Raw genomic sequence first — 14,983 nt, forward strand, 5'->3', positions numbered from 1 at the left:
TAGTTAACTTTATGCAGTTGGTAATGTTCAACCCTGCCGCAACTCCAACCCGCGACTCAAACCCGACTCCAACCCGATTTGAACCCTCGGTAGAAACTTAGTCTATGAGATTTAAAATGAGATTTAATATAATACTAGAGTAGTATATTGTTATTAATAGGAATATCCAATTATTAATTCTTTAAACGGTACAAACTGAGCATGTATGTACCTTCCCTTTAGAATCGCATTTATCGATTTAAATTTCTTTCAAATTTTAATTTTACAAAAGGATCATGACATGAAAGATAATAAAATTATAGGATAATAAATGATTTAATAATTAAATTGCTTTATGCCTTTATAATACTTACAAAATTGATTTCGCTTTTCGATTTATTATATATTGGTTTTACTATAAATTTAATACGCATATAAAATTGTTACAAATCCATGTGCAAAAATTTGTATGGTGTTTATACTTACTTTTGTAATTTATAATGTATATATAATTACACAGACAAGTCTGCCTTAATGTTTCTTTCAATCTGATTTGAATTTATTTAAAATACATATTATCCTCTTGCAAAGATTTGTTAACAATTTAAAATAGTATCCTTACATTAATTTTAATGCAATTTACAAATATTAACAAAAAAGAAGTTCATCATGATTAATACCTCATACTTATGTAGGAACTGATAAATTAGTTATATTCTTAATCCAAAAATTGATTTTGCAGACATACCTTAAAAATTGTTTGTACAATTTATGTAAAATTGTAATCAATTCGATAATGAAATTTGTTCAGATATTTCACCCATGTATCTATATGAAATACCTTTACAAATTGTAATGAAAAGAATCTAAGTAAATTACTTTTTCTATGAATACTTTTTAAAACTATATTATAAATGAAATTATATAATTATATATTGTCATAGTTATAAATTTCTGAATTCAAGGTAGAAATAATTTTACAAAATTACAAATAAAATAATTCGATTTGTAAATACTTGTAGAAATGCAAAAAATTACAATGATTTCAAACGACTATACATAACATACATACAGCTTACATATAATTATACTCAAATGCAATTAATATATATTACTACGAGTAGAACTCGGAAGTTGCCTGTTTATATTCATATAAAAATATTGAAAACAATCGATTAAAACGTACGATAAAATTACAATTTTTACAAATATATAATAATATGTAAATATATATTAGAATGTATTTATACATACATAACTGGATTTATACGAATCACTACGTTAAACAGAACTTTAAAGTAATTTTTGAAGTTATTGTTCTTACAAAAATCACGATATACAGTTCACTTATATAGTTATATATTAATATATAATTTACAGTGATTCACGTATGACTGCCATTACAATAAAACTAATGTATACATAGTATAAAGCGGAACTTTAAAGTTGCTACCACTTTTTACATAACTAAATGCTCTTATGATCTGTATAATTACATATTAACAAGTAATCCGCGCAACTTACAATCATGACGTTATAATACGATGCACTTAGAAACATAAATTCACAGTTTCTGTTTTCTTAAAAAAGTTACTCAGCAATTGCAACTTATGTAATTACCTAATAATATATAGTTAATGTAATTCATGTATAATTACAATCATAATATGGTTAACAGCTTCATCATTAAATAGAATATTCTAGTAGAAAATGTTGCTCCATTTGTGGCACAACCTATGGCTAGACAGCATGATATGTACCGGTACAAAATTGTTAAAAAATGGTATGTTTTTTAAACCATAAATATATACGATTATCTAAAATGATCATGTATTCGAAGTTAACATGAATTTAATATATTTAAAATCGTATTAAAACAAATACAAATCATTAAAATCAACTATAGATTACTGTTGAAAACAAATAATTTCATACAGAAATTTTAAATAAGCTGCTTCTATGTACCAGTACATAGGATAACTGCTAATATAAACTTAAATTGCCAAGTCAACTTCATTACTCATCGCACTTGGAAGACCTCCGTTAAATCTCCTGATTGTCTTCTTCAACTTCATTATCCACAAATTCAACATGCGTAAATGGAAAATGACCAACCTTCCCATGTAGTTCACCTTCCCACTGGCCATTTATATTAGTTTTCGTTACTTTTATCACATCTCCAACTTCTAGTTTTAGAGCAGTTTTATCATATGCATTTGGTACTCTTGCTTGTTTCACTTTTGCAAAAGCAGGTAATGTTCGTTGAATATTTGACCTGCGGGTAGTTCCTTGTCCACTTTCTGGATATGATGGTTGAGAAGCAGAAACTTGAACAGAATTTGAATTCAGAGTCGAACTTCCTCCACTATCTGGACGCGAATTATTTTCCATCACAGAATGATTGTCTTCTTCATATTTTTGAACATATGGAACTGGAACTGATCCAGTTTGTCCAAGACTGTTTCTGGCAGTCCACCATTGCTCTTCATCTTTTGTTACAATTGTGAGAATTTCCCCTATAAATATTTCATTATTTTGTTAAAATGTACAAATGTAAAAATATGATATATAAATTTACTTTATAAATTTAAATTGTTTAAATGTCAATAAAAAGTATTTATCAAAACATATTCATTATCATATGAAACTACACAAACCTTTTCTAAATGGTAAGTCGTCTGGATCATTGCCTTCAAAATCATATTTTGCTATCACCTTTTGTGTTCTTTTAGGTGCAGGCCTGATTAATGGTGTTGTATCCAAATAATGTAATTTGTAAAAAGCCAAAAGGTTGGGAATATCAGGAAATATTTGATCTCCAATCCGATAACGTTCTTGATCACCCTGCTGAATTTTATTTATAATATAATGGCTAACTTTGCTGTCTTCTCGTACACATAGAACATAATCCCCATGTATCGATGTGCTGTCACGTACTAAAAATACACCACCTTCTTTTTCACCCATCAGTAAATCCGAGGCTTCTTGACGGGACATTGGACCAAAGTACCAACTAAAATGCATGATAATAAAAGAAACAAATAATTTCATAACATTCAACATCAACTTCAATATTATTGAATCTCATAAAAACATTATATTCTTGTTTCTGTTTGTTAAAACAACTTTTTTTAAATACTTTTATAGCTTCCTTATACTATAATTTGTTTGTTACTCTGTGAGTATAACTACATCAAATAATAAACTATTTTTTCATTAGTACTTCACTGAATTGATTATTAAATAATTTGAATCCCACTACTGAGTATATTCATAAACAAAATGTGAAGAGTCAATAAAAGTTAAGTCCCAAAGGTATTCAATTTTCATTGTAAAAATTTATTAAACATCAGCAGAATTTGTAAACAAATATCAAATGAAAAAATACATATCAAATCACATCGAGACTTTAATGGTTATGTCCATGTCTTTGATGTTTATTATTTTACGACACAACGGAAATAAAATACAAACAACAAAGTGATGAATAAAATTAGATTTTTATTTACCTAGATCTGTCATATTGATTGAAAGTAGCAGCCATTGTTTTATAAGTAATAAGCTGTGACGTCTCCAGACGTTAAGCCTCTGGCGGACATACGCCTTTCCTTTACTACTTCTTCAGTGAGTTCGAGCCCCACACATTCTAAGTCCCGACAATTAGAAACTAGCGCGACCGATAGACGGCGCAAAGTACAACAGCTCCTTCAAAAGTTGTCCAAATTTGTATTTTTGTAAAAATAATAACTATCCATACTCTACAATAAAAATAGAAACTAATAATTTAATTCGAGTTTTTTAATCTCACGGATGTAGAGTGTAGAATGGAAACTCGAAGATCTCGACAAATTTATGTTTAGCGCTATCTAACATCTTAATGAAGGAACTAAGACCTTCCATTTTGAAAACATATTCTTTTGCAAGATACAAGTATATCACTAAATTTATATTTATAAACATCATGCATGGATACACTATATATACATATTTTTAACATTTCCATAGAATATTAAGCGACAGGGTTTTAAAAAATATTACTTTACTTTCTACAAGTTTATTATTTTCTTTTGTTTTCGTACTTCTTTGTGAAACTGATATTAATTCGTCTTTTCCAAACGAGCCCTTTATCATATAAATTGCATGGTACACGCTGCGCAGAGCGCAACAGGAACTAAAACGCGAAATTAACATAATTCTGAAAAATGATGACTCATATTATGCAGCAAATCTATCGAGCTAATTGCGTAATTAATGCTGCACACATTTCAAAAAATTCCATTGTATGATGACCTGTTGCTTGAGGTGGTGGAAGTGTAGGATCTGAAATAAAAATTATATTTTTGATCATTAACTAATAATTTAAATAAGCTTAACAATAAATATACTATCTAATCTGTACCACGTCCAATATCTTCTTCTTCATTTGATAAAGATTTAAAATCAAGTAAATAGCTTTTATAATCGACTTGATAAAGTTGCAAAGACATCTTGCTGTATCTATCAGTTATCTTATTTTTCTGACGTACTCTGACACTGTAGGCATTTATGATCTTCCATTCCTAGTGTAAACAAAAATATGTTCATGATTTTCAACAATAGATTTTTTTAAATTTCTATGAAAATTAACAAGAGAAAAGTCTTACAAAGTTAAGAGCTTTCATAGCGCGATAAACTTCATTCATGATGTCATTGGGTTTAGATTGTGAGCGGATTCCTAAATGCCATTTGGCTCGTTTTACTGGAGTACCGCGAGAACCTTGTGTCTGAGATGACGTACTCCCCTGAGAGCTTTGTCTTTCCCGAAATGCTAAATTTTAACAACTACATTAAACCTTATTTTATATTTTATAAATAATAAATAAAAAACATACGTGCTATTCTTTCTGGATGTGGTCTCAAAGGGCTACTATTTGCCTCATTGGGGCTAAAGGCAACAGGAGGTGGGCTAGAAGCTACATAAAAATCTTTTAATTCGGCTTTAGCAGCTTCATCTGCGATTCGTTTATTATCTATTATTAAATGATAGGCAATTGCCAATTGATCATGTGGATCTCCACCCAATAAAGCAGAATGAACTTCAGCTTCTTTAACATTGAATTTCTCACAAACTTCATTTACCGCGTCAATATCAATTACAGAAGAATCTTGTTCAACGGGTGACGGGAATAAATATGAAGGCAAATCCTTTTGAAACCATTCATGTTTCCTAAAATAATGACATAATTTTTGGTTTTGTTGTAAATTAAAGTAAGAAGAATTCAAAAGTTTCAGCAATTTTTAGGCAGTGCGTAGAATAGAAAACATAAGGAAAAACACTTATTAGTTTGCTTACACATTATGTAGGTTCAAAGAATATATATGAATTTAGGTTTCTTCTCTCACGCACTGTCTACATCAAAGAACTATGAGATAATTGTATAAAATTTGATGTACTTGATATCCTCAATGGTTGCTCTTTTCATAGGATCCACTTGTAACATGTGACACAGAAGGCTTACAACACTTTTATTCAAATACTCCGGTATAGGAAAAACTCCCGCTAAACACAATATCTTGATTAAATTTTATATATGTATATAAAAAATGAAAGATCATAAGCATACTACTTACATTTAATTTTACGAAAGAGTGTTGGTACATGTTCATCATCAAAGGGTAATGTACCACATAATAGAGCATACAGTATTATTCCACAAGACCATATATCAACTTCAGGTCCAGCATACAGTTTGCCTGAAATAACTTCAGGTGCTGCGTAGTTAGGAGAACCACAAGATGTACGTAAGAATTCTCCATCCATCATCATGTTTGATAACCCTATAATTTTGTTAACAAATCTTAACAAATAGTCATGCATATTAATAAATATCTTGAGTGTCTTTAATTGAGTTGTTCAATAAAACATTAATTATATCCAAATACCAAAATCTGCTATTTTTACATGTAGATTGTGATCTAGCAAAAGATTTTCTGGCTTTAAGTCACGATGGACTATCATATGCCTATGACAATAATCAACCCCTGAAATAATTTGCTGAAAAAATCTTCGTGCCTCATATTCTTTAAGTTTTCCATGTTTCACAATATAATCAAACAATTCTCCACCTGATACATATTCCATTATCATAAATATATCTGTAGGTGTACTTATAACTTGATATCTGAATCAAAAAGAATAATCATAAAGTCATACTCAAAGTAATGTTACTTTGAATTACAATATTAACTTACAGTTTAATAATATGAGGATGCCTAAAAAGCTTAAGATTTTGTATTTCTCTTCGAATTTTTCCGACTACATCTAAGCTTTTAATTTTTTGTCGATTCAAAATTTTGACAGCAACCTTGTGTTTTGTTAAAACATGTTCTCCAACTATAAAAAACATTATGTCATTTTTAACACAGACATTACAACTAATTTCATTATTCATAATTTATGTAGAAACCAATTTTGTATAATTTTTTAAGAAGATAAGTTACATACTTTTTACTTTACCAAATGTTCCAACACCTAATGTTTGACCAAGTGTATAATGACCTATCTTAACAATAGGCTGAGGCTGATTAGATGGGATTTTTTCTGACATTGTTAATATATCTGCAATATATAAAGAACAAAATATAATAATTTATAAATAATGTTCAGAATTGATTAAACAGTTAAAATAAACTTCACTCATACATCTGTTAATATTCAAAGCAAGGTCAACTAGAATAATTAAAAATGATTCACTAACATTACATCGATAATTTTTGCAACTATGAACTAGTAGAATAAAATAAAAATTATGAAATGCAAATACGAAAATGAAAAGAATATTTTGCAAACTGCGAAACCACACAATTAATGACTTCAATCACCTGATACTATTTACATGTTCTATTTACAACTACACAGCTACTTAACACTGTGTGTATAATCATTTATCACATAATTTAAAGAACAGAAAACCACTGATAAATTTCTCAAAAACTTCAAACTTTATCTATAGCCCATTCAACAAGAGAACAGATAGTCGATCGACTAGCTTTCATTCGTTCTACGCATGTTCGCTCTGATTGGTTTGTACAGGATTGCATTTAGTGTACATATCCAGTGTCTTTTATTTCGTATACTTGTGATAGCACCAGTTTTCCACCTTTTCACATATTTTTATCCACCATATATATGACTGACCCAGTCGAAAGTACATCATAGTGGAACAACCATGGGTGGAAAGGAACATATTGAAGTTAGTCGAGATGCGCGGAACAATTATGTTCTCTTGTTGAACGGGCCATACTATGGGAGATTGTACGATCATACTCAATATGCATAACATATCTAATTTCAACAATTTCCCTACCATTAATTATTATACTACCATATACTTTGAAGATCATGCATACGGTGTATAAAATATATGAAATGTGAGAGGAAATATAAATTAGACATAATTAAATCTAGAAATCTGGAATTTGAAAGTATGCAAGTTTGGGGTTTAAAAATCTGAAAATGGCTTTTAAAAATTTGGACCACTGAGTATATAGTATGCGCAACATTATAAATGTCACAATAACGCATGCGTGGTACTCATGGTTAGGTTGGTTAGGTGGAAATGTGCCCGACCAATCAATTTAAATTGCGCAGGTCAAAAACTTGTCATTTGACGATTACACTTTATTGATGAGTGCACAATGGGTTGTTGAGAAATATTTTACGCTAGCAAGCACATAAAGATAAAATTATATTGCTAGCATATATAAAAACATTTTTTTTTATACCTTTTGTCAGATGTATTACATTAAAAAGTTATGTACATATACACACATATGTATATTTCATAATATTTATTTAAGTTAATGAACACATTTATTATTAGTTTATTTTAAATTACGTTCATCATTCAATTTTAATGAGACAATTCTAGATAGAATTAAAGTTTTAAGATAGAAGATCTGCCAATTGTAATTTATTATTTATATTTATATAATATATATGTATATACGTACTTTACTTTCAGTTTTTGATTATTAGGTTGGGGACGAACCACCTATAATTGGACTAAACGTTTTATACAGATAAGACTGCTTTTCATATGTATGTTGTGTTTTAAATAATAATACAGTTTGTTAAACGAATCATCTTAAAATGTCAGAAAAAGAAAGTCCAGTTAAATATTTTATAAGTGGAGGTTTTGGTGGAATATGTACTGTTATATCAGGACACCCTCTCGACACGATAAAAGTAAGGTTATATTAGTATTCAACCAAATAATTTAACCAAGTCAGTTTACTCTTAATAAAATATTATAAGAAATATACTTTGATTATTCATTAAATTGTAACAAATAAACAAAAATGTTGGATAGAATGAAAATTATTATAGGAAAAATCTCTCATTTTTCAGCTATTCCTTATCCAAATTTTTATTAGATTTGTTTTTAAATAAAACATATTTTTTTTAATAGGTTCGTCTCCAAACTATGCCAGTACCTGGTCCAAAGGAATTACCCTTATATAGTGGAACACTAGATTGTACTAGGAAAACAATAGCACAAGAAGGAATACGTGGTTTATATAAGGGTTTGTATAAATAGCATATTCTGATATTATAAGTTTAATATTATAGTAGTTAAATAATTTATATCTTATAAAATATAATTCAAATCATTCATATCTGTTTTATCTGGCATACATGAAATGTTTCAGACAGTTACACTTTAAAGAAAAATGATTTTAAAAAATACAAGATTAAAAAATGACTAAGTTATTTTCAAAGACAATTTTAAAGTTAATATTATTGTTACTTATTTGTGTTATAAAAAATATTTCTAAAAATTAATATATAATACTTTGGTTTTTTTTTAAAAGATTATCACACAATTGGAGATATAAGGTACAAAATAGACCTGTTGCATATAGCAATTAATGTTAAGCAATTGAAAATTACAGTTGATAATTAAAAAATATATAGCATTTGATTTATTAAATTCTTTGTTTCTTCTTTTAGGTATGGGTGCACCTTTATGTGGTGTAGCTCCAATATTTGCTATAAGTTTTTATGGATATGGACTTGGCAAGCAGTTAATAAGAAAAACAGAAGATGAACAACTAACTCCTTTAAAGTTGTTTTATGCTGGAGCATTTAGTGGTATTTTTACAACCATTATAATGGCACCAGGTGAAAGAATAAAGTGCCTTTTACAGATACAACAAAATGACATAAACCCAAAGTATAAAGGACCAATTGATTGTGCCAAGCAGCTTTATAAAGAAGGAGGAATAAAAAGTATCTATAAAGGTACTTGTGCCACTCTTTTGAGAGGTATGCAAAATGACTTATTCAGCCTATTTTATTTTGCTATAAACTTTGTAAGAACTTAAATCATTTCTACTTCTTTCATTTTAATATTCACTTTAAATCTTACGTTTTTATATCGTTTTATATTATTGTTTAATTTTGTCTTTTTTATACACTTACATTAATTAGTTGTAAATTAAGAAAAATATTTACTAACTGATGATATTATCTTCATAATTAGCTTTCTCTACTGAAGACTTTCTAAAATGTCTTCTGTTTAATTTTCTGCATTGCAAACCACCCTTACGTAGAGCATGAAAAACTCCCCAATTCTTCAACCTTTTTGGTGTTAAACATCTTGGTGCTGTTTCTCGTAATCTGTTTACCTAATTTCAATGAATTATTTTTTTATAATATTCAACCAGTAATTAATGAAATAAGTATTTTAAAGATCTTTACTAAACTTACCAATTGAGGATTCCATGTAACCATGGAACAACTACAATCCCATGGATTACCATCTAGTCTTACAGTCGCTAATTGCGATTGTCCATATGGTATACGTAACATTTTAAAGAATTCCAAGGGTAAAGAAGTCAGTTTATTTTTTGAAAGGATAATCTCTTTAAGCTGCTTCTGTTGTTGTATCCCAAACAAACCAGGTGGAATGGATTCTAGCTCGTTGTTAGATAAATCTATACGTTTAACGTTTTCTAATCCATAAAAAGCATCCATGGATATTTTACGAATGTAACAATGACTCAGATCAAGATATATCAGTTTGATTAAATCTACAAACGCGTCAAATTCAATGCTGGTGATATTTCCACGTGCCTTTAATTCTAACAATTCTGGCATTCCTTGAAATACAAAACGTTCCAACACTGGTATCTCTAGATTATATAGCTGTAAGATTTGCAACTGATATAACCCAAGAAAAGAATTCTTTTGCAAAAATAGTTTCGAATCTTCACCTCCCAAATAGAGTTTTAGTGTTGTGTTCATAATTTCAAAAGTACTAGAAACAAAAGGTAATTGCATATCTTATTTTTTCAATTACACAAAGTAATTTATTTTTTAATGAACTATTTAAATACCTTGGAAATATAGAATCCAAAGGATTTTCCCGAAAATCTGCAATTTTTAACATTGGAAATGGCGGAAAAGATAATTCCGATAAAAAAGTTAGATTATTCCCTTTTAAATCAAGATCTTCAAGCATCAACAAACCGGCTAAGTCAACGCTTTTAAGAGTTAACAATTGATTTCTTGCAAGTGAAAGTACTTTTAAATTAGGTGTACCATAGAAACAGAATTCTGGAATAAACTTTAAGCTATTTTTTTCTAATGAAAGCTGTATAAGACTATCCAAACCATCAAACATGTGCCATGATATATCTTTCAAGTCACAATCATACACTCTTAAATGGGTTAAAGCTCCTAAACCAGTGAAAAGTCCTACAGTTTCTCTGTAACCTTCCATTTCTTGCTTATAAACATCATAAGGAAGTATTTCTTTATCATCGCTTTCTCCACTATTCTGTTGACTTAATAATATTAATCTGTGTCCTGTACTTTGACTAGTATTATGTAGTAGTTCCTTATTTCCACTATCATCATTGGTAACTGTATTCATTGGCTTAATTACAAGATTAGCTTTATTTCTCCTTGTTGGACTTAAATTAGTCAATTTTACTCGTTCTAAATTTAAGTAAAGGAGATTTAAGCCTAATGGATGCAAAGAATCTACAGACAAAATAATTCCTCCTTGTTTCATCTGTTCACTACTTAAATTTTTTCCCATAGCTTCATTGTAATCTATGCCTTGTATATCTAAAGATATTAAATCTGTGAAACGTTGAAATGTTGTAGACTGTAAAAGAATCTCAAAGTCTCCTGAACCAGACTGAAGTATTGTAAACACCTAAAATAAATATGTATTATATTATTATTTCTTCTTAAAGTTCACAAAAAAGTACTGTGTTTAAATGTATAGTAATAGTGACCTGTATATCTGATGGAAGTTTGTCTAAAAGTTCTTCATAATCTTCAGCAACGACGCAGATCGCTACTTTCAGAAATTCAGAAATCATAGAATGATCCATATTTAAACCAAATTCAAAATTGGCATCACTGGTTAGGTTCTATTAGAAAAAATGCTGTTAAGTGCTAAAGAAAAGAGATATAATTAGTAATCATACCTGATCTTGATTTGTTCTAATCCATCGGTGTAAAGATAAATCAGCAAACTTTTGAACCTCACAGGAACATCCTGGTGGACATTTTACTTCCCACACACCGCCGATATCGATTATTTGCCCAAAGCACTCATTCTAAACACATATTTATTCAATAAAATTTAAACATAATATTACTTTTAATAAGTTCTGTTTTAACAATATATTATACCCAATATAAGAATACTATAATATAAATGTTTTATCAGTTTGCATCTATATTTTAAATAAAGAAAAGAATTATGTACCAACAGAGTAAGAATAATAATTAGAATAACCGCCATAATTTTCCTAAAATTTAAAGATTGAAGAAAAGTTGAACTTAAATACCACTGATGGTACGCTGGTTTGAAGGAAACTGAATTTTGTTAAGGGTTATCTATCTGCCTTGATGTTTCCTCTATCAAACAGGATGCTTCCTATCTAGCAACCTACACACATTATTCTTGTTTTATAATTATAAATAACGTTTCTACACCATGTTTTGATTACACAAATTCAGGTGAACCTTATTCTTTAATGATAATTCATTGATTAAACTTTTCAGATATTCCTGCCAGTGGAATGTATTTTATGACATATGAATGTTTAAAAAATTGGTTGACTCCTGATGGAGGTAATATAGGAATAGGAGCTACAATTGTAGCTGGTGGTTTTGCTGGTATTGCAAATTGGATTGTTGGGATGCCACCTGATGTATTAAAAAGTCGTTTACAAAGTGGTATGTTATGATTTATACTAAGTATAATATTTATTGTGAATATTATTTTTAATTTTATCTATTTTGTTTAGCCCCAGAAGGAACGTACAAACGCGGAATTCGAGATGCTTTTATAGTTTTAATGAAAGAAGAAGGACCAAAAGCACTTTACAAAGGAGTTACACCTGTAATGCTGCGTGCGTTCCCGGCAAATGCAGCATGTTTCCTCGGATTTGAATTTGCAATGAGTTTGTTGAATTTATTAGTGCCTGGCCTATAATGTGAATTTTTGTTAAGTTTTTAAACTAAGCAATTTATGAGACCTTTGTGTCTCAACTGTGTTCCTACAGTATTGGTTATTAAACCAATCCGTCATTAGACGGATAGACTATGTAACAGTATATTTTTATATGAAACGTAATTGAAAATATTGAACAACGATATTTGTTTTCGATTTTTGATATTATATGCATTGTTTTTTGTTATTTATACAAATAGTAATAATTGTTCAAGTATTTTCTTGTACTGAATCTCTTTTTTGTAATTTTTAATTTTATTCTTTTTTTTATTACAAACAAAAATGAATAAAAATAAAAACTTTATATGTCATTGCATACATTCTATTGTATTTATTTATATTCCCAAAGGGGTTCAGTAATATAGCTAACATTGTAAATAAGAGTAAAATAATTATGTAAAATCATTTGCTAATCATAGAATTTCTTATCCGCGCTTGTTTAAGTTTGCCGTACTGCTCTTTGTCAGGAAATTCTAGTCGTTATCTTATCTTGTTTAATGAACTGGAATTTATGAACATTTATGAACTGAAAAATTTAAAGGTGTTCCTAAATCTATTATCTGTTGCCTTTCAACACGACAATAACGAAATTCTTTAATATTGCAGTAAAATTTGTATAGTTTATAAAAATGATATTAAAATGTGTTATACTGATCGGAGGTCCATCAAAAGGTTTGTTTTTTGATAATATAATTATTTTTTATGTTGTTATTATGATCTATAAAATAATATAACCTTAAACATTGGTGCAAGCATTTCTGATATTCAGTCTAATGGTAAATAAGTAATAAATAAAAACAATCAACTTTAAAATATTCCATATTTAAACATTTTTTTAGGAACCAGGTTCAGACCTCTTTCTTTGGATATACCAAAACCATTATTTCCAATTGCTGGATTACCAATGATCCAGCACCATATAGAAGCATGTTCAAAGGTGAAAAATCTTAGTGAAATATTAATAATTGGATCATACCTTGCAAGTGATTTATCTCAATTCATCGAAGAAATGGGAAGCACTTATAATATAATCATTAGGTACCTTCAAGAATTTACACCTTTGGGAACTGCAGGAGGCTTGTATCATTTTCGTGACCAAATACGCTCTGGTGGTCCTACATACTTCTTTATAATGAATGGTGATGTCTGTGCTGATTTTGCTTTGCAAGAAATAGTTGAATTTCATACAGAGAAACAAGCATTGCTAACTATCATGGCTACAGAAGCAACAAGACAGCAATCTTTAAATTATGGTTGTATGGTCCTTGATAAAGAAGGAGCAGTTGCTCACTATGTAGAGAAACCATCAACATTTGTTTCAACTTTAATAAACTGTGGAATCTATCTTGCTTCATTAGATATTTTTCAAACAATGGCTGATGTTTTTTATGCAGGACAACAGCAAGAGAATCTTACGTAAGACTTTTTAAAAATTATTTGTCAAGTTGTGATGCTGAAATATAAAATTATTTTATAGACAGTTCAATGGTAATGGTAAAGATCCAGCTCATATATCTCTGGAACATGATATATTAACGCGTTTAGCTGGAACTGGTCGTTTATTTGCTTTACCTGTTATGAGATGGTGGTCACAAGTTAAAACAGCAGGATCAGCCATATATGCAAATCGACATTATTTGGCTCTTTACAAAGCAAAGCATCCAAACCGCCTTGCTCCTGTGGTTGATGGCTCCTATCAGATTATTGGTGATGTTTATATTCATCCTTCAGCAACTGTACATTCAACAGCAGTGGTAAAAAAATATCTGTTACTTTTTATAAAAGAAAAATATGCATGTAATTTTCTTTTAATTCATTACTAATATATAAATTGTATTTATAGTTGGGTCCAAATGTGAGCATAGGTCCGAATGCTGTCATTGCTCGTGGTGTTAGAATAAGAGAGTCAATTATATTAGCTAATGCGCTCATACAAGCACATTCTATTGTTTTACATAGTATAGTTGGGAAGAGCAGCTATGTAGGAGAATGGGCACGTATAGAAGGAACACCTTGTGATCCAAATCCTGATAAGCCATTTACAAAAATGGAAAACTTACCTCTATTTAATATTAATGGAAAGCTCAACCCTTCTATAACAATTCTCGGTGAGTCATGTATTAACTGATAGTTTGAAAAATGAAATAACGATACATTTTCATTATCTATATTTCAGGTACTAGTGTACGTTTAGCAGCTGAAAAAATTATACTAAATTCTATTGTCCTACCGCATAAAGAACTAACAAGAAATTTTAAAAATGAAATTATTCTTTAAGGTTGTATTTGAATTTAATTAAGGTATTTGCAGTATGATACTTTAATTACAAGTTATACATGTTGTTTCTTGTTAATTTTTATTGTATATATTAAAAAATATTACGTGGCGAAATATTTATAATAGCACAAAAATCAGTATTTTTTATTAAGAAACTGATATTGCACAACAGATACATTTATAAAGTATTTATACAGATGTAAATGTTT

The 14,983-nt window shown here is 29.1% G+C and overlaps 4 protein-coding genes across 6 annotated transcripts; 2 read left to right on the forward strand and 2 right to left on the reverse strand.

The window, feature by feature from the left end:
* Positions 1–322: 322 nt before the first annotated feature.
* On the reverse strand, positions 323–3,862 carry Crk (Crk proto-oncogene, adaptor protein). The gene is made up of 3 exons (XM_012294196.2): positions 3,489–3,862; positions 2,637–2,992; positions 323–2,495 (listed from the first exon to the last, which is right to left on the reverse strand). Exons 1-3 carry the CDS (start codon positions 3,521–3,523, stop codon positions 2,023–2,025), a joined length of 864 nt encoding a protein of 287 aa, XP_012149586.1. The 5' UTR covers positions 3,524–3,862; the 3' UTR covers positions 323–2,022.
* Positions 3,863–4,017: 155 nt separating this feature from the next.
* Positions 4,018–12,009, reverse strand: LOC100880731 (uncharacterized). Its single transcript, XM_012294199.2, has 15 exons — positions 11,748–12,009; positions 11,464–11,595; positions 11,269–11,406; positions 10,360–11,186; positions 9,731–10,280; positions 9,480–9,648; positions 6,464–6,577; positions 6,211–6,352; positions 5,902–6,140; positions 5,590–5,796; positions 5,413–5,518; positions 4,851–5,185; positions 4,623–4,786; positions 4,379–4,538; positions 4,018–4,299 (listed from the first exon to the last, which is right to left on the reverse strand). The coding sequence occupies exons 1-15, from the start codon at positions 11,781–11,783 to the stop codon at positions 4,208–4,210; spliced, it is 3,411 nt and encodes a 1,136-aa protein (XP_012149589.2). The 5' UTR covers positions 11,784–12,009; the 3' UTR covers positions 4,018–4,207.
* Positions 7,621–12,815, forward strand: colt (carnitine/acylcarnitine carrier protein colt, mitochondrial). Of its 3 annotated transcripts, none has more exons than XM_076534120.1 (6): positions 7,621–7,770; positions 7,997–8,206; positions 8,430–8,544; positions 8,972–9,286; positions 12,047–12,220; positions 12,292–12,815. In XM_076534120.1, exons 2-6 carry the CDS (start codon positions 8,111–8,113, stop codon positions 12,477–12,479), a joined length of 888 nt encoding a protein of 295 aa, XP_076390235.1. In that variant the 5' UTR covers positions 7,621–7,770; positions 7,997–8,110; the 3' UTR covers positions 12,480–12,815. The 3 variants fall into 3 exon arrangements, with proteins under 3 accessions (XP_076390235.1, XP_012149587.2, XP_076390236.1); XM_012294197.2 differs by lacking the exon at positions 7,621–7,770 and adding an exon at positions 7,792–7,926; XM_076534121.1 differs by lacking the exon at positions 7,621–7,770 and having other exon boundaries at positions 7,983–8,206.
* A 96-nt stretch (positions 12,816–12,911) lies between these two features.
* On the forward strand, positions 12,912–14,918 carry Gmppa (GDP-mannose pyrophosphorylase A). The gene is made up of 5 exons (XM_003707073.3): positions 12,912–13,169; positions 13,337–13,913; positions 13,975–14,251; positions 14,341–14,605; positions 14,674–14,918. Exons 1-5 carry the CDS (start codon positions 13,127–13,129, stop codon positions 14,772–14,774), a joined length of 1,263 nt encoding a protein of 420 aa, XP_003707121.1. The 5' UTR covers positions 12,912–13,126; the 3' UTR covers positions 14,775–14,918.
* Positions 14,919–14,983: the final 65 nt, after the last annotated feature.

Source organism: Megachile rotundata, chromosome 8 (genome assembly GCF_050947335.1).
Source record: "Megachile rotundata isolate GNS110a chromosome 8, iyMegRotu1, whole genome shotgun sequence".
Lineage (NCBI taxonomy): Eukaryota > Metazoa > Arthropoda > Insecta > Hymenoptera > Megachilidae > Megachile > Megachile rotundata.

What these genes read in the sequence shown, in the direction of transcription:
- Crk (XM_012294196.2), bottom strand. Translation starts at nt 3,523, where the DNA reads ATGGCTGCTACTTTCAATCAATATGACAGATCTAG. An exon ending in AATCAATATGACAGATCTAG is followed by an intron (nt 2,993 to 3,488) that starts GTAAATAAAAAT and finishes CATGCATTTTAG; the next exon opens with TTGGTACTTTGGTCCAATGT. An exon ending in CGACTTACCATTTAGAAAAG is followed by an intron (nt 2,496 to 2,636) that starts GTTTGTGTAGTT and finishes AAATATTTATAG; the next exon opens with GGGAAATTCTCACAATTGTA.
- colt (XM_076534120.1), top strand. Translation starts at nt 8,111, where the DNA reads ATGTCAGAAAAAGAAAGTCCAGTTAAATATTTTATAAGTGGAGGTTTT. An exon ending in ACCCTCTCGACACGATAAAA is followed by an intron (nt 8,207 to 8,429) that starts GTAAGGTTATAT and finishes TTTTTTTAATAG; the next exon opens with GTTCGTCTCCAAACTATGCC. An exon ending in AAAAAGTCGTTTACAAAGTG is followed by an intron (nt 12,221 to 12,291) that starts GTATGTTATGAT and finishes TATTTTGTTTAG; the next exon opens with CCCCAGAAGGAACGTACAAA.
- LOC100880731 (XM_012294199.2), bottom strand. Translation starts at nt 11,783, where the DNA reads ATGGCGGTTATTCTAATTATTATTCTTACTCTGTTG. An exon ending in TTATGAAGATAATATCATCA is followed by an intron (nt 6,578 to 9,479) that starts GTTAGTAAATAT and finishes TATATATTGCAG; the next exon opens with ATATATTAACAATGTCAGAA. An exon ending in AGAAGAAGATATTGGACGTG is followed by an intron (nt 4,300 to 4,378) that starts GTACAGATTAGA and finishes TTTTTATTTCAG; the next exon opens with ATCCTACACTTCCACCACCT.
- Gmppa (XM_003707073.3), top strand. Translation starts at nt 13,127, where the DNA reads ATGATATTAAAATGTGTTATACTGATCGGAGGTCCATCAAAAG. An exon ending in GATCGGAGGTCCATCAAAAG is followed by an intron (nt 13,170 to 13,336) that starts GTTTGTTTTTTG and finishes ACATTTTTTTAG; the next exon opens with GAACCAGGTTCAGACCTCTT. An exon ending in CAACAGCAAGAGAATCTTAC is followed by an intron (nt 13,914 to 13,974) that starts GTAAGACTTTTT and finishes ATTATTTTATAG; the next exon opens with ACAGTTCAATGGTAATGGTA.